General features: G+C 42.4%; 1 protein-coding gene across 1 annotated transcript; it reads right to left on the minus strand.

The window, feature by feature from the left end:
• Positions 1-213: 213 nt before the first annotated feature.
• Positions 214-17,331, minus strand: COIL (coilin). The gene is made up of 7 exons (XM_081219841.1): positions 17,080-17,331; positions 8,125-9,229; positions 7,915-8,001; positions 7,591-7,638; positions 5,629-5,698; positions 2,842-2,930; positions 214-1,176 (listed from the first exon to the last, which is right to left on the minus strand). The coding sequence occupies exons 1-7, from the start codon at positions 17,322-17,324 to the stop codon at positions 1,066-1,068; spliced, it is 1,755 nt and encodes a 584-aa protein (XP_081075967.1). The 5' UTR covers positions 17,325-17,331; the 3' UTR covers positions 214-1,065.
• Positions 17,332-17,968: the final 637 nt, after the last annotated feature.

The raw sequence follows: 17,968 nt of genomic DNA on the forward strand, positions 1-17,968 counted from the left end.
ATACACATCAATGTCATGCAAATTAAAACTGGACAGCATCTCCTTTGGTCCAATAGCTCCCAAATCTAACAAACTCCACTGGACTAAACCTTGCAACACCAGAGTCTTTAGTCAAGGCAAACCTCGTTCCAGAAATGTTTAATCTTTTGCATTATTATAAAACAAGACAGCAATTTGCAAAACTCAACCGAACAAGATGACTCAGCACGGAAGTTTAGTTCAATATGATTTTATTTAAAAATCTGCAAAGCTGAAGGAGAGATCTGATGTTTTGTTAAAAGCAAACAATTTTCACACTATATATTTTAGCCTTTTTAGTTCTGTGCTGAATAATAACAGAAAAGGAAGCTTCTGTTCAAGATCCTCCCTCCAGCACACTCAGCCAGGTGCTCGGGATCTTGTAGCAAGATAGCCCTGGTCTGAGCCCACAGTAAATCCTCTCCCCCCGAGTGGAGGCCCAGTTCTTCCCCAGGCACACATACTTATTTCCACTGCTCTCCACAGGCCCGAAGAATCCTTCATTTTAAAGTTGAAAAGAGTATGAAAGGATTCCTTAACTCATAAACCCAACTGCAATAAACCCAACCACTGGTTAACTCTTGACAATTACAAGTATAAAATACTTGAAATGTATAAGATGTTCCATATTGAATGGAACGTCTTAAATGTTAAAAAGTTAAGTCAAGTAACATGCTTTCACGTTTTAAAATGTTACTTAATAAAACTTACTGAGACAAGAAATGCAGCACTTTTTTGTACTTGGTATTATAAACTCCTACTGACAATGGCTACTTGATGGTCAAAAAAAATAAAAAAGAGAAGAAACCATACATATTGCTTTATAAACAATGCCTGAAGAATGTCATGTTTTGAATTTTGTTACTAAAATTAAGCCTGCAGGGAAAAAAAAAAGGTCTAAAAAAGCAACACCCATGTTAGTTTAAATGATGAGGTAGATTTTTTCCTATGCGGTAAAGATAACCAAAAATGCATACAACTCTCAAATCTCCTTTAAAAAAAAAAAAAAAAAAGTTCAGGTTATAGTCACTTTCACAGATAAGACATTTATAAACCATGAGGTGGAGAGATCATACTCAGGGAAGCTCCGCACTTTGTGTTACTTGGAGATTCGATAATCAGTCTTGGATCAATTAATTCTCTCCAAAAAATGGTGATCTGAGGAAAAACAGAAAATATTCAGTTTAGAGACTTCATTTTGAGGTCGTATGAATTTTAGTCATTTAAAAAGTCAATTTCCATTTGTGCAGAATGCTTGAAGACCTGGAGTAATCTGAGTCCCAGTAAACTCAGTTCAATTAGGGCAGAAGGTCTTGTTTACCTAGAATGCAGCTAAATTTTGACAGTAAACATATTTCATCTTTCTTTGATTTAGAGCAGGGGCTGTATGGGGAGGGTAGCTGGTTACAACGGTCAGGAGGATTTGCCCAACAAGCCTCTGTGGAAAGGCAGCCCACAGACCTCCCGGGAGGCAGATGTGGCCCAGGAAGGTTATCACTATACTGTTGATGCCCTTTTGTGCAGCCCTGTAGTTCTTTTCCTGTGCTACCTAAAAACAGGAGGTATTTCACATTTTACCAAGAGAAAGCAAAGCTAACATTGGCCATATGAATAATGAGAGCCATCTAGTGTCAAAAAAGGTAATTACAGGCCCTACTTCAGGCCGCTGTTTAGTAAGGCCTCCAAGAGGAAAGCCTTCAACATTTAATTTTCCAATGTAGTTTCCAAGAATAAATTTCAACAAAAAAGTGGGGCTGCATATATTGCAAATGAAGACGTACAGGAGACTGGGCAAAATCTGCTGAGCCTACCACAGACCCTAAAAATGTGCTTTTGGAGTAAATCCCTGAGTGGCATCTACCCCAAAGACAAAGCAAAACATACAGTCTGCTTAGGGTTTCCACAAATTCACATTTCAGATAAAACGTGACTCTGCAATACTAAAACTCAGAATAATATCATAACATTTCAAGTATAAACACCTTAAGAAGTGGTTTCTTAAATATAAATTCTACTCACTTTAATGCTACCATACTCTAATGAGGCAGCCATTCCAGCAACTCTGGAAGTCTGGCTGCCTATAAAGCTCTAAACCATATACTTCCTAAAATGGAAATTTAAGGACTGAAACAAAATCAAAAGACAGATTCATCATTTTACATCATTCTTCAAAATGACCTGTGCTGTTGTAAGTCAGAATCATGGTTAACATTTGAGAGGTAAGTGCAAGGAGGCGTGATGGAGATTTCTGGAGGGGCTGCTCATGTGCTATTTCTTGATCTGGGTGCTGGTTATTACATGGGGTATGTTCATTGGTGAAAACTGCCCAAGCTGTACATTGATGTGTACTTTTTTTTTCAATAAAAAGTTTTTAAAATGCTACTCTTTTCTACTGACACCCTTATAAAACTGTGATTTGATTTGATTTGATTTGATTTTGATTTTCAGCCATGCCACATGGCTTGTGGGATCTCAGTTCCCTGACCAGGGACTGAACCAGGGCCATGGCAGTGAAAGCCCAGAATCCTAACCACTAGGCCACGAGGGAACTCCCAAAACTGATTTTATGCAACTGTATGCTCTTAAATAAGATTTATTTGTGCATCTTGTCTTATAGGCTCTCTGACGTTCAAGATGGCACCCTAACTTGGCACTTGGCACAGTTATAGCCACCCTGTAGGCACGACAGAGATCCCCAAGGCTGAGATCCTTTATGATTTTGTTACAGGCAGTTCAGGAAGCTGCAGTATCACCTTCCAGGCCACCAGTAGCCAGTCAAGAGAGTGGACAACCAAGCAATCCCAAGAAGAGAAGCGTGCCTACCCTCTTCTCCTGCGTCACAGCGTACTCCACTACCTCAGCTCCATTTTCGTTGTGATAAACCAAATCAAATTTCCCAGGTTCTTTCACGGCTGAAAGCAGACGGTAGGAAGGAGAAACAATAAGTCATTTCTCAGTAATGAAATGTTCCTCTACAGGGAATTCATATCATTAGAAAAACAACCACAAACACACTGTCCATTGATGTGGAGGCTGGCGACACACATGAAAGTATGGAGTGCTCAGGGACGGGAGAGCCTTCGAAAACCCTGCATCAAAAGACAGGAGCTTCTCGGCTATTGATCAGTGACAATCCTTCCTTCATCAAAAAGAAATGAGCTTGATCCACTACCACTAGTAATCCCGGAAAAGAACGTGTAACCACAAGATAATCCCCAAAATAACTGGTATGTTTCAACAAGGGAAGGTAATGTAAATTCTGCAAAGTTCTTATATCTTGCTGTATCCTCAGAAATCACACAGGCTTACTACTTGGTAATACAGCAGTCCTCACTTTACATGGTAGGGTGGGGCCGTTAAAGTGACCATGCAGGCTGAAATCACGCAAAACAATCTTAATCAATGGGAAAACTTATGATTGTCTCATGGTCTTTAAAATTTTTGGTCAAAACTTTAAAACCTTTACTGTATAGGGAAATGAAAAAATACTAAAACTACTATTTATGTAGTACACTGATCTAATTTAAAACAGAAATACTGAGAATTAAAGTGTTCTGTGTCTTTGTAAGAAACTTATCGAGGGTAGTTTAAGCAGTGCTCACCTTCTTGTCATGTAACGACAGTAGAGTGAGAATCTTTTCTACGCCTTACATAACTGTCATACTCCTCTCAGTTTGTTATTCTTTGAGCTTTTAACGTCATGAAATAGCTCTGAGAGTTTCTTTGTCACAGTTTTGCGAAGTTGTTGCTGATGTCACTTCTAGGACATTCTCATCCCTTTCATCACAACCACTTTCCTCGTTGATGTCAAGAAGCTCACATAAAGCTCAATGTCAACATTCCCACAGTGAGCTACTTCTTCTATGATTTCCCTTAAACTCGATTTGGATGTGACTTTTAGCATTATCACTTTTTGTTTCTTTGTTGTGCTTTCATCTTTGTTGGCCAATTCCCTATTTCAATTATCCATTTTTGTAAAGTGTCACGTGGATTTATCACTGAGAGACAAGGAAGCAGCACAACTACACGCTTTGCTGTGTTGTGGGAATTGAGTAACAGATGCACAGTGACCAACCACCAACAGACTTTGAAAGGAGTGATGTGATTTGTCACTAATCATATGGCCGTGTGTTATTTATGCAGTGATTTGTGGACGGGAGAGCTGGCAGTGCTCTACACAGTTACTTACAGTGAAGAGTTAACATGCCAATGTCACCGGGGAGCTGGTTTTAGTTAACTAAACCATGGTAACTGAAATTCATGTGTATTAGAACCATGCAAAGTGAGGACTACCTGTACTTCTGCTAGAAAACAGATAAAGTGTTTCTCGATGCTCCCAAGAAGAAAAGTTCTAATTGGATGTCATCACTGTCAATCACCTGACAAGAAGTGATCAGGCTGTGACCACAAAATTTGGCCATGGACAAACCTCTGTCCACCATTCCAAAGAAGGGGGATTTCTTCAAATGAAACCTAATCAGAAGAGAAAGCTGGAAAACCAGTGGAAGTGTGAGAGTGTGTGTGTGTGTGTGTGTGTGTGTGTGTGTGTGTTTTCTGGCTGCACCGCATGGCTTGTGTGATCTTTGTTCCCCGACCAGGGGTTGAACCTGGGCCCCGGCAGTGAAAGCACTGAATCCGAACCACTGGACTGCCAGGGAATTCTCTGAAAAGCCTTTCTGAATGATTTCTATGTACTGGAGTTTTGAATCCTTTACTCACTACCTTATTTAAACACGAACAGAAAATAATTAATTCCTTCGAGTCTGCTAAAGAACAAGAGATCTCTACTCCCTGGCCAGGGACCCCTGCAGACACAACCCCAGTTAAGCCATATAAGTAAAAGCCCTCTTATTCCAGGATTTCAGAACCAATAATGGGTGGGGTGAATCAGGGATAAAGCAGGGAACCATTTAAAATAATGGGTGAGCGTGTGGAGACACTTACGCTTTAGACATTTTATTTTGACTCGACACACAGAAGTATGTTCATCTGCCAATCTTTTGAAACAGAACTATAGCAGGTCTTATGAGTCCACCAACTAGAGCTGTCTTTCTTTTTAAATCATATCCTTAATGTATATATGCAATATCCACAATTTTTGAGTTTTGAGGGTTTTTTTTTAAGTGATCCAAGAATAAAAAAAAAAAAAAGAACACAAAAGCTGGCAACACAATGTAAGTGTAGACTCTTCCCAGATTTTTACCAAATTCCTCCCAATCTCTTATAGCTGACCCACCACATATAATTCAAAAGCGAATTTTTCAGTAACAACCCTGAGTCAGCATTCAACTTGGGTTTCACAGACATAATTTTTTTTGCCATCAATTTTCATCAATTTATGTAATCTTATGAAATTACGTAACTACAGTAACAAGAACAACTCGCCTAACAGCTCTGGGAACAAACCCAACAACTCTTAGTAGACACCCACCTCCACTTGCGGGAGTGCAGCACCCACCCTCCCGGCCACTCTGTGCTGACAGAGGTATGCAGAGCGCCAGGCAGCCATGGGGGCCAAGGAAGACAGCAGCGCCTGTGTGTGAAAGCTGTTTAGAAACCAGTGTAGATGTGAAGAGCCTACATTGCCAAATTCTTTTCTAGAACACTCACCAGGTAAAGATGAAAGAATTTCTATATCTACTTGCTGGGTCTCCGGATTATGGCTTAATATTTTTCCTTCCTTTCAAAAACAAAAGTCCAAGTCAAAAATCAACATGTGAACTATTATGAATATACCAAAACCACTGAATTGCACACTTTAAAACAGTTAAATAGTGAGTTTTGTTATGTGGGTTTTATCTCAACAAAAAAAGTTTTTAAATAGATCAACATGCATTTGAAATAAAACTCCCACATACCAAGCCAGCATTTCCCCTGGTCTCAATCATCCCAGGAACAGGTACCAAACAGGGACAGCCCCTATAGCCCACAGCCTGCTACTTATTCAGACCAGCTGATCCTCAGCTGTCTCCCTCACCTTGCCTTGCCTACACCAAGGAAACCCCAATAAAAGCTCCTCCCTCCTGCTTCTGCCTCCCGGCCACAACCAGGTGCTGCCCCCTGTGGTCCTGCCTGGTGTGGCATCCCCCTCTTTTCTCGGGGAATGTAAGTAATAAATTCCTTTCTCAGTAGCACTGACTTCTCTGTGTCATCACTCAGTCACCTCCATAAACTAAAACCCTACGGATACAAATGAGACAGGTTAGGGGCTGAGGAGACTACATTCCTTGAAGGTAGATATGACTTTTAAAGACAAGCTTAATGAATAAAGCCATGATCTAGCTGGATAACAGTACTTGGCATCAAAGCAAAAAAGTGGTACTGATTTTCACCCTTGAAACGGTTTTGAAAGCAACTTCAAAAAAGTTCTAAAAACACTGGGAAATAAAGTAAGCAAATAGCTTACCAAGATGATAACTATAATGACCAACATCCATTTAATATGAGTTTTAAAAAAATCAGTATCATCTAGAATCAACAATTGGTAGAGGCTGTGGGACATACCAATTCATGTTTATCTCCATTTCCTCATGTACCACAGAATTAAATTAGTCATCTATGGTAGGGTGAAAAAACATCCTGGTTTGCCCAAGACAGGTCCACTTACATTTCCTTTCAGTATAATTATTAATACAATATTCATCCTTTTCACTCACAAGTGTTCTGATTTATATAAGTTATGTGGTCACCTATATTAAGGGGCTAAGATGAAAAAGATGATAAAACACCAGTTACCCAGAACTAACCAACCAAATCCCTTCATGAACTGATTCTTCTTCTAGCCTGATTTTGAAGAAAGATTCTTACCCATATTTTAAAAGGCTACCAAGGGATCAACTCAGATTGAATCAAATCTTCTTATACCTTATCTGTATTACTATATTAACGTTATCAATTATTCCCTTAAAAAAATGGACTTACATTCTGAATCTCACATCAAAATAAGAAAGTATGCATTTTAACAAGATTTTCAGCAAAATTTTGAATGGGTGAGAAAGGGAAGGAAACGTGTAATTACTGATTGCGTCAAACTTTTACTGAACTGTGATAAAGTTCATATGCCAATATGAAGTCCCATACAAGTATTAAGTGAGTAAATTCCAAGGATAGTATTTGTGAATAACCTGTGGTTAACTGGTAAAGCAAAATAAACCATATTAGATGATAATAACCAGTAGTAATTCATAAATACATGAAATAGATTCCTATGCTGAAAATAATCAAATTTTCTGGCTGAGAGCTATCTATTTTTCTCTTTCAAAGTTTAGGATCATGGGAGAGGGGTACTCAAATAACTTTGTATATCTAAGCTGATTAGAAATAAATGAGTAATAAAAAAAATTAAATTTGTCATTCTCATTCTATATTCTTCCCAAGTATTAAGAAAAATAACATTGGGAGACTTCAAAGTGATACTATCAAAAAGTTTACATTTTGAAAATATTTTTATTTTCTACTTTATGACATTATTTACTCCATAAAAATCCATGTTATCCACATTAGCAGTATTAAACATGACTTTAGCTTCTTTAATGTACTGACATTTGATTACTTTAAAATAAGGAACCTTACCTTGTAGTCAGAAACGTCAGGAGAATAATCGGATGTTAGTTCCAAAAGCTAAAAAAGAAGAAAAAAAACTCACAAATACACATGCCGGGCTTCCCTGGTGGTGCAGTGGTTGAGAGTCCGCCTGCCGATGCAGGGGACACGGGTTCGTGCCCTGGTCCGGGAGCATCCCACATGCCGCAGAGCGGCTGGGCCCGTGAGCCATGGCCACTGAGCCTGAGCGTCCGGAGCCTGTGCTCCGCAACGGGAGAGGCCACAACAGTGAGAGGCCCGCGTATCGCAAAAAAAATAAAAATTAAAAAATTAAAAAAAAAAATAAAAATATACCTTAAATGCAATCTTTTCTCCAACTTGAGGGGCGGCTGCTAAAAGCGGTAAGAGACTGTAGTCCTTCTTGTGTGTCTCTATGGGATTCTGAAAAACAGCATGAGTCATGTGATTTTGTTACTAGTGAGAAACTGTGAACCCATGACATCAATTCCAGAAACACTACGTGAGGAAAGGGGAAGAGGTAAGCTCACGATAAATACTACTTACCTGGATAACAGTGGAGGAGTTTGTCACCATTTCATTCAACTGCTGTTGCTTCTGATACTCAGCATTTCTATTTAAAACACAGGGAACGGCGTGCCCTCGTCCTCGACCTCTGCCCCGCATACCCCGACCCCTCGCTCCCTTCCAAGAAAGAAGGTCCTCTCCCCTACTCCAACCTCTTCCCAAAGTGATGGGGAGAGTCACATTGGGAGGAGGACCAAGGGCCTGTCTGCCACCATTTGAGTCCGACTGCTTCCATCCGGCAGCATTTGGAACCTGGGAGGATGGCCCTGGACAACGTTTTCCTGCAAAGAGACCTACAGTCTTTAAGAAATCTGCAGCACACACCGGGGTACTCTTGGACATCACACATTGGTCATCTGACTCTGAACTAGAGTCTGAACTAGAAGATGATGTTCGGGAGGTCTTGCCCTCGATGGGGGTAGAGGTAAAACCGGTTTTTGCAGCCCCTTTGTTTGCAGTTGTGGTTTTCATAGAGGATCCTTCCTTTGATACTTCAGTCGAGATTTTCTCTGGGGAATGTCTGACCTCCAAGATGACATTGCTGAGACCATCACTGGTTGATTCATGGTAAGACTCAGACTCTGAGGAGGAGTCGGGACTCTCTTTTGTACGAATGCCTGGGCCACCTTTTCTTTTGGCTTTCACAAGGCTGTTTCCAGCAGGAGGACCTTTTGGAGGACTATACTTCAGGATGGTCCACTCTTTCACTGACTGTGCTTTAGAAGACTTGGGACTCTTTGCCTGCTTTTTATATTCACATTTCTCCTTTTTCTTTGGTGATTTTCTTTCGGTCTCTCCACCATCAGCATCCACTACACCACACGTGGCTTTCTTTTTCCTCTTGTTTTTTTTACTCACACTCTGATCTGTGACAGCTTTTGGTTCTAGATCCAAGGTCTTCTCACTGTTATTGTTCTCATGCCTCTTCCAACGCTTCTTTGAATTTTTGTAATCTAGTTCAGTTTCTTCATCTTCCTCCAACTTATATGCCCTCTTCTTTGCTTTTCTAGGTAATAAACGAGTACTATCACCATTACTAACTGTTACAGGACTCTCAGCAACTCCTCTCTCTTCTAATTTAACTCTATCAAAAGAACAAGAGAGAAAGCTTTAGAAGTAATTCATAAGCATGTCTCCAGGATGTAGTTATATACTAAGAGGACTGCAAACTGTCACTGTCATCAGGCAATGAAAAAATGTCAAATCGCTTAAGGACAAAAGACTCTTTTTAACAAAATGGCCTATATGGCATCACTTACGGTCAACTTTCAAATGACTAGTTTTATTTATCGATCAACTACGGCATCCTAAACATTTTCTATAGATTTTCTCTAATCTAAACACCACCATGAAGTAATTTCATTTTAAAACAGATCACAAAATTACGGTTCAGACAAGTAACTGCCCAGGATCCACAGCTAATTAGCCACAGAAATAGGATTCAAACCTGTTTGTCTAACGTCAACGTTCGCAATCTTTCCACTACATTATGTGCCTACGCTAAATGGTGATAATGCTAACTATCCATTTTTGTTTTTAACCATAAGCTACTTTTTTAAAAATCAAATTTCATTTTTATTTTGTTTAAATTTAGGAAAACGCCAAACAATTTATAATTTATGTTCTCTGGGGTACTGACAGCCATCGTAAAACTCCATAACATTTGGTGATTATTAATTTTATGTGCCAACTTGACTAGGCCCTGGGCTGACCAGATATTTGGTTAAACATTGTTCTGGACATGTCTGTCAGGGTGTTTCAGGATCAGATTAACATTTGAATTTGTACACTAAATAGACTGCCTTTGTGAGCAGACAGTCCCAGTGTGAATGGCCCTCACCCAATCCACTGAAGGCCTGAACGGAATAAAAGGCTGAGCAAGAGGGAATTCGCTCTCCCTCCCTGCCTATCTTTGAGCTGGGACGTCAGAAGAACTTCTCCTGCCTCAGACTAGGAATCAGACTGAAACACACCATCTGCTTTCCTGGCCTTTGCACTTGGGCCGGAATTTTATTATCAGCTTTCCCAGGTCTCCAGCTTGCCGATTGCAGATCTTCGGACTTCTCTGTCTCCATAATCTCATGAGCCAGGTCCTTATAATAAATCTCATTTCTGTACCTAGAGCTATAGCTATGTCTATATCTATATCATCTCCTATTGTTTCTGTTTCTCTGGAGAACTCTGACTAATATACAGTTCATCCAAAATCATTTTACTATAGTAAAGGAATTCTGTTCCTCCATGAACTGGCAACAGCTAATTCTAATAGGCACAGCCCAGTGACAGAGGGCTGAGTGGGTGTCGTCAATGTCAAGCACATAGTGGGTGTTTAAAAATGCCTGCTGGGGCTTCCCTGGTGGCGCAGTGGTTAAGAATCCGCCTGCCAATGCAGGGGACATGGGTTCAAGCCCTGGTCCAGGAAGATCCCACATGCCATGGAGCAACTAAGCCTGTACGCCACAACTACTGAGCCTGCACTCTAGAGCCCGTGAGCCACAACTACTGAGCCCACATGCCACAACTACTGAAGCCCACATGCCTAGAGCCTGTGCTCCGCAACGAGAAGCCACTGCAATGAGAAGTCCACTCACTGCAACAAAGAGTAGCCCCCGCTCACCGCAGCTAGAGAAAGCCCATGCACAGCAACGAAGACCCAACAGAGACAAAAATAAATAAAATAAATAATTTTTTAAAAATGTCTCCTAAAAACATACATTATTATTTCAATACATTTACATCCAGCTGTATCTTTCATCAAGTACTTTTAGTGACCAGGGAAAGATGTGGACAATCATATTTGAAAATAAAGTACAGGGCTTCCCTGGTGGCACAGTGGTTAAGAACCTGCCTGCCAATGCAGGGGACACGGGTTTGAGCCCTGGTCCAGGAAGATCCCACATGCCGCGAAGCAACTAAGCCCGCGAGCCACAACTACTGAGCCCACGGGCCTCGAGCCCGTGCTCCTCAACAAGAGAAGCCACTGCAATGAGAAGCCTGCGCACCTCACCGAAGAGTAGCCCCCGCTCACCACAACTAGAGAAAGCCCGCGTGCAGCAACGAAGACCCAACGCAACCAAAAATAAATAAATGAAATAAATAAATTGATTTTTAAAAAATAGAAAATAAAGTACAATTGGTGAGTAATAAGATAGATTATAGGCATTCTTTAAATTTTTTTAAGGTATAGTAATCCTGTGGATTTATCTCAATGTGGTAGTTGAAAAAAAACCTCAATTATTCTTCAGAATACACAAATACACAGACACATACAAATGAAGATAAAATAAAAGCTACTGATACCAGGAGTAGGATGAAGAGAGAAATAGAACTCTGAAAGAGCAGGGACTTAAATAAAAACTCACTATCCCCTGTTCTCAGCTGTGGACCTTGGCACCTAGCAGCAAGAAAGTAATTCTTAAATGGGCAAAAGCATCCTGTGAATCTAAGAACTACTTAGGAACTTCCTGGATATGGAACTTTCCATAACGTTCTTGATCAGTTTGTTTTCACTTGGAGCAATGCTCTGATTCAAGTTTCAATTCTGAGATGACAATTAGTATCAAACTTTCCATCACACTTTGAAAATGGATGCAAAACCTTCTGTTCAGTCACTGTGGTTCATTAATTCACTGGAACGCTGCACGTGCTGCATCCCGTGTAGGCAGGGCCCCTGGCTTTCAAAGGAGCCTACAACGGCATCATGCTGCCAAGAGCAGTGCTTGTCATCACCTCACCCACTCTGAAGGTCGTGGATCCGTGGATACTCGACCTGTGATTGCGGCAGCCTCGCTATCTGCCACTCCTGAAGAGAATAATGTCAGTTTGGAACATATTAAGACTGAGAAACAAAACACCATCCAGAGAACAAGAAACGTTTCACCTGGGTCTGCTCAGTTACCATTCTTTTCAGGGTGGACACTTTCCCTGGCAATGTGCTTCATTTCTCCACTTGGATCACAGACAACAAATGTAACTGTCCTTTTACAAACAGAAGTGAATCTAGCTGTCCTTTTACAAAGAAAAGTGAATTACCTGTGTAATTAGCGATGAAAGAGGCGTGATCCCAAGAAATGTTTAAAACAGACTCTCCACTGTTCATTCAAACTCTTTGCAGGGCAAACTGGGCACTAGTATCAAAATGCAAGGTATTCCCTTTAAATTTGCAAGTTCACCTCTAGGATTCTATCACACATAAACACAGACATGCCCATCTGCACTGCCTGACACCTCCCCACTCCCATTAGCCATTGCCTGCCAAGGCCAAAGTGACTGGATTCAAATCCTTCTTCTGCCTTTAGTTAAAATTTTAAACTATCGTTACCTCAACTTTTCCCATCTGTACAAATGGGGGTAACAGTACTAATTATAGTACTCAAATGAGCTATCATATATATTTAGAGCAGTGCTGGGCTCAGAGCAAGTGCTATCTCAATGTTAGCTCTGATTTTTATTCATACAGTGAATGTTGTTAGTCCTCTGAGGGCAGGAGTTGATGGGTTTTTAATGAACTTGTCCCGTCAAACGGAGGTGAAATTCAACAGAGGGTGAAAGCAGGGACCTGCCATCTCGTTGGGTCCCACCTGTTCCCTGTAGCCTCCCCCCTGTCCAGCTGCTGCTTGCAGTGCCCTGCGTCACCACCTTCAGAGAAGTAAGTCACCTGACCAAGGGCACACAGCTAATGAGTCATAGAGCCAAGATGTGAATCCAGGGTTCTGGTTCCAGACCCGGAGCTCTTCATCACTCTGCTCTCTTACCTTTCACACGATATTGAACAAAAGTAACTCATATATGTTTGGTATAAATACAGACCTGTACAACTCTTCTGGAGCCCAACTTGACAGTACTTATCAGATTTTAAAATTTGACCAAGGAGTACCCCTTCTGGGAATGTATCTTACTGAATCATTGCCCAAGTACACAAAGATATAGAAGAATACTCACCACAGCAATATGTAACAGTGAAAACCAGACGACAACTGCCAAGGGCTGAAAGTTTTGGTGTTCCCCCCAAATTCATATGTTGAAATCCTAACCCCCCAATGTTATGGTGTTAGGAGATGGGGCCTTTGGGAAGTGATTACATCATACGGGTAAAGCCTTCATGAATGGGATTAGCGCCCTTATGAAAGAGACCCCCAGGGCTCCCTAGTCCCCTGCTACCATGTAAGGACACAGGAAGAAGGTACCATCTGTGAACCAGAAAGCAAGCCCTCACCAGACCATGAGGCTGCCGGCACCTTGATCTTGGGCTCCTCGGCCTCTAAACTGTGAGAATTAAATTTCTGTTGTTTATAAGCTACCCGGTTTATGGTATTTTTATTATAGAAGCCCAGTCAAACTAAGATTACAACCTAAAATGTCCATTAATAAGGGGCTGGTTAAATAAATTAACATGGCCATGCAAAGGAATAATATAGCATTTACAAAGAATGACGTAGCGATTGCATCACATATCGTATATACTAAAATGAAAGATACCCAAGATACGTTAGGTAAAAAAAAGTGAGGTGCAGGAAAAAATGTATATTATAATGACATGTGTATTTCAAAAGTGTAAGTATATATGTTTGCATATGTATGGAAAAGACACTCCAAATTTAACTGAGGATACTTCTGGAGAGTGGGGTGTAGGAAGAGTACGTGAGAAAGAAATAAGGGATTTTGTACCCTGAACTATTTTGAAGTATAATTTTTTTTTAACAATAAGCCTTTTTCTTTGCTTTGTTTTAATAAAAGACTAGGAAGGGACTATGAATGTTCCACAATGAAAGCAGCCCAGGCCTAACTTCCACTGGTCTCTGTTCACCCATGGGCACTGGACAAACACGCTCCTGAACATGAGAGAAGAGCTCTCCGTATTCTATATCCCCAAAACCATCAGCACGCTACAAAACGAGACTGAGCGTCAAGAGACCCAGAGCTGCACAAGGATCGGCAGCCTTAATGGCAAGTGCCTCCTTTGGCTCCCGAGGTTTCAGGAAACCAAACTGCCCTCAGCCTGGCTCAGACGCTCTGTCTTCTTCACTCCCACTGCCAGCCTCACAGGCATGTCATGAGGGGCTTGGCTGGCTATCCAAGGAGCCACTGATCACAGCAACATGAAATGAGAGCTCATCTCTAATGTTCAGTATTTAATAATCAGTATTAAATGCCACAGAGTCAAAAGACTGACAGAGGAGAGAAGGCATTCTGTTTCCTCACAGAATGACTCTTCAACAGGGAGATCTCATTCCAGCTGGTCGCTCTCCGGGTGCTGCAGCCAGGCCTCTGTGAAGCTCTCTTCAGGGGGTGTTAAGGGATGAACTGTGTCCCCTCAAAATTCTTATGCTGAAGCCCTAACCCATAGTATGTCTAAATATGACCGTATTTAGAGACAGGGTAATCAAGTTACGATGAGGCCGTTAAGAGCGGGCCCTAATCCAATCTGACTGGTGTCCTTATGAGAGAGAAAATCTGGACACACAAAGAGACACCAGGTCACGTGCCTTTTTCTGAGGACAGAAAAAAGGTCATGTGAGGACACAGTAAGAAGAGAGACACCGGGGCTTCCCTGGTGGCTCAGTGGTTGAGAGTCCGCCTGCCGATGCAGGGGACACGGGTTCGTGCCCCGGTCCGGGAAGATCCCACATCCCGCGAAGCGGCTGGGCCCGTGGGCCATGGCTGCTGAGCCTGCGCGTCCGGAGCCTGTGCTCCGGAAAAAAAAAAAAAAAAGAAGAGAGACACCTACTAGCCAAGCAGAGAGGCCTCAGAAAGAAACAAAACTTGCCAACACTGCACCTTGGACTTCGAGCCTCCAGAACTGTGAGAGGGAAATTTCGGTTGCTTAAGCCTGTGGTGTTTTGTTAGAGCAGCCCTAGAAGACGGATGGGGCTCCAGGCAAATGGGAGCACTTCCTCCTCCCAGGGGAGATGGAGACCGCCTTGAGGAGCTCCATGTTAGCAGCCTGGGGGCAGAGGAAGTCAGATTCTGGGGGCTCAAAAGAAGGGGATGTGAGGAAGTGGCCGTGGCACACAAGTGTGGAGATGCTCGCGCCTCCAGGGCTGGTTCTCAGGATTCCCACAACCAGGCTCCGCTTTTCCTCATGAGAGCTCTCTCAGCACTCCTGGCAATCCCAACAGAATTTTTCTGCTGGTCAAACTCATCCCTTCACCAAGTCAGGGCAGCTTTGGCCTCCACAACTGTACGAGGCTATCCAACCTTCAAGGTACTGTGAAATTCCCTGACCATTTGTGTTCCACGATGATCTCTTCTTTCTCAACCATCTTCTGCACTTAGCAGCAAAACCTGGTATGATTATCCAGTCAGATAATTATCCACTCCATGTGACACAAGAAGATAATATACAGAAACACAAAACTAGTAATTTTGGTCTACTCCAACAATATTGGGAACCTTTGAGAAAAGAAACTGTTTTCTTCTGTAGCTCTGAAGAAAAGTGAGTCTGTCAGGGGAAGACAGAGAATGACTATGGACATGAAACCACAAAAACATACAAAAGTTTTCCAAATTCAACTTCTTCCTAAGGTCTGCCCCATTTACCACTGAAGCTAGCTGCAGAGGTATTTCTTGCCAAATGCAATTGTGCATTCTGGTGTTTTGGAGGAATTCTGCCTGCCATTGTGCTGTATTTATTTCCATAACAGCTTTCATGGTTTGCTTTTGACATTGTTGACTTCATTATAAAGAGTCTAATTTCCAGATGATTCATTAAATGAAGTATAACTGCAGTTAGCCATCAGCAAGTTATTAATTCATTAGACAGGAGATAGGTCAGAAAGTAAACTTAACAGGAGAGGATGCAGTCCTTACAACTGCAATATTTAAATAGTCCCTGAACTGCAGAGAGAATGGAGATCTATTTCACAGTGAATAAAAAGGAAAAAGACCTCTTTTTGAAACTTGGATTATTTCAAACTGTCACTGGAAACAGCTAAACATTATTAGTAAATCAGTGTTCCTGCTTTTAAAAGAGAGAAAGACACACATATGCTCAAAGATGTAGCAGTTGTTCCAAGTTAAATTCCCTGATGCTCTGAAGAAATCTTATGAATCTGACATACTCTGGGGAAAGGAATATTCAACATGCAACAAATGGCAAGCAGAAGTAAGTAGCCTGGCTCACAGCTCTAGAATTTTTTTCATTGTAGATGAAGCTTTTAAAAAGAAGCCCTGAATAAATCAGTCCAAGATATGAATCCGAACTGAAATGATCGTGTCTTACCATTTTATTGAGACAAATCAGCCACACGTGAGCGATTTACACCACAACCGCTCCTTGATACTCATCTCAGTATCATTTTTTAAAACTTCCAAAAACATATTTAAAACTATTTTGTTTCCCAATTCACAACCCAAAAGGTTCCAAACACCTATCTAAGTGAACCCAGGTGAGACACAGAATGACGCCCACCGGTCCCAGGGGGTATCGCAGGAGCTCTGAGATTGGACACGCTGCAAGTGGCGAAGAAAACATGACTGCGGGTCCGTTTGCTTGGGTCTCCGGCACCTGACCCTGCGAGCTGCCAGGGGAAGGCGGGGTCTCAGGCACGCCCGGCACCCCGCGCACCTAACACAGTGCCCGGCTAAGTGAGCGCTTGCTAAGTCAAGGCTGGAAGAAACGCGGGCCCTGCCCACAAACCAAGATCAGGGTTTTTCCAAGTGTGGTCCACCAACCTTGTGCATTAGAAACTTCCCGGGGAAAGATGCTCGTTACAATGCAGATTCCTGAGCCCCATAATGACTGGACCAATCAGAACCTCCGGGGTTCACGGAAGTGCAGTGTGACGGCCTGCCCCCCCCACCCCCGCCGCAGCTCACCCCGACCCTCACCCGGACCCACACCCACACTCGGTCTCCAGACGCCGGAGGCGCCCCCGGGCGTGCACAGGCGCGTCCCCGGCGCCCCACCGCCGCGCCCCCATCCCGCCCGCGCACCTGAGGCAGTCGTTGTCTCGTACCAGGCGCGCGCTCTCGGCGGGGGGCAAGAGCCCCCCCTCCAAGTAGAGGCCCAGGAGGGCCCCAGAACTGAAGCCGAAACGCTGGCGGATGAGACTGATGAGATCCGTGACTACTCGGCATCTGTTCAAGTCGATGAGAAGCCAGAAGGACGTGCAGTGCGGGGTGGCTGGCGGCGGGTAATCAAATTGAAGGCGTAGCCTAACCGTCTCGGAGGCTGCCATCTTGCTCGATGCGCAACGGAAGCCGAGAGACTCCACGGGGCCGCCGAGAGGCGTGCTCGGGGCCCGCCCCCTGGAGCCTGTTAACGGGTGCCACCTGTTGGTGGCAAATGGCTGCTCCAGGCTTTGTGAATGACGAGAAGGCGGAGCTGGATTGATTCAGGTCCGCTCAAGACAGGGCTAGGGAAGAGAATAAGCGGAATGCCTTTATTCCGTTCCTGCTGAGCCCTACGTAGCGTCCGAATTTAGGCAACTCTCTAGATAAACAAGCACTGCTCAGCTGTGGTCTTCTAAGATATTTGCTCATTTACATAAAATAATTTCAAAAATGTAACTCCCAATGCATCTAGTTTACCAAATGTTTCATCATACAGAGTTGCAAAAGATGTAATTCCTAATGTATTGTAAATATGGACATTTTAAAATAAAACCAGTAATCACTCTTTTAAAAGTATCCAGTGGAATTGAAATACCTTAGCAGTTTAATACCTACCACCATGCAAATTTTAAAATATAAAAAATACGTCCTCTTATTAACTCTTAGGTAAGTGAATCAGAAATTTTACATCACTTGAATTTCCATTCCATTTCTTCCACATAGTATATTAACTCCTTTAGTTTTCATTACAAAGGTATGAATTATGAGC

Source organism: Mesoplodon bidens (genome assembly GCF_964165515.1).
Source record: "Mesoplodon bidens genome assembly, chromosome: 19".
NCBI lineage: Eukaryota > Metazoa > Chordata > Mammalia > Artiodactyla > Ziphiidae > Mesoplodon > Mesoplodon bidens.

Coding starts and splice junctions, on each gene's coding strand:
- COIL (XM_081219841.1), bottom strand. CDS start 17,324: ATGGCAGCCTCCGAGACGGTTAGGCTACGCCTTCAATTTGATTACCCG. Junction 2,931..5,628: donor AATTCTTTCATCTTTACCTG/GTGAGTGTTCTA, acceptor GTCTGCTTTCAG/CCGTGAAAGAACCTGGGAAA. Junction 1,177..2,841: donor CTGTGACGCAGGAGAAGAGG/GTAGGCACGCTT, acceptor GTTTTTCCTCAG/ATCACCATTTTTTGGAGAGA.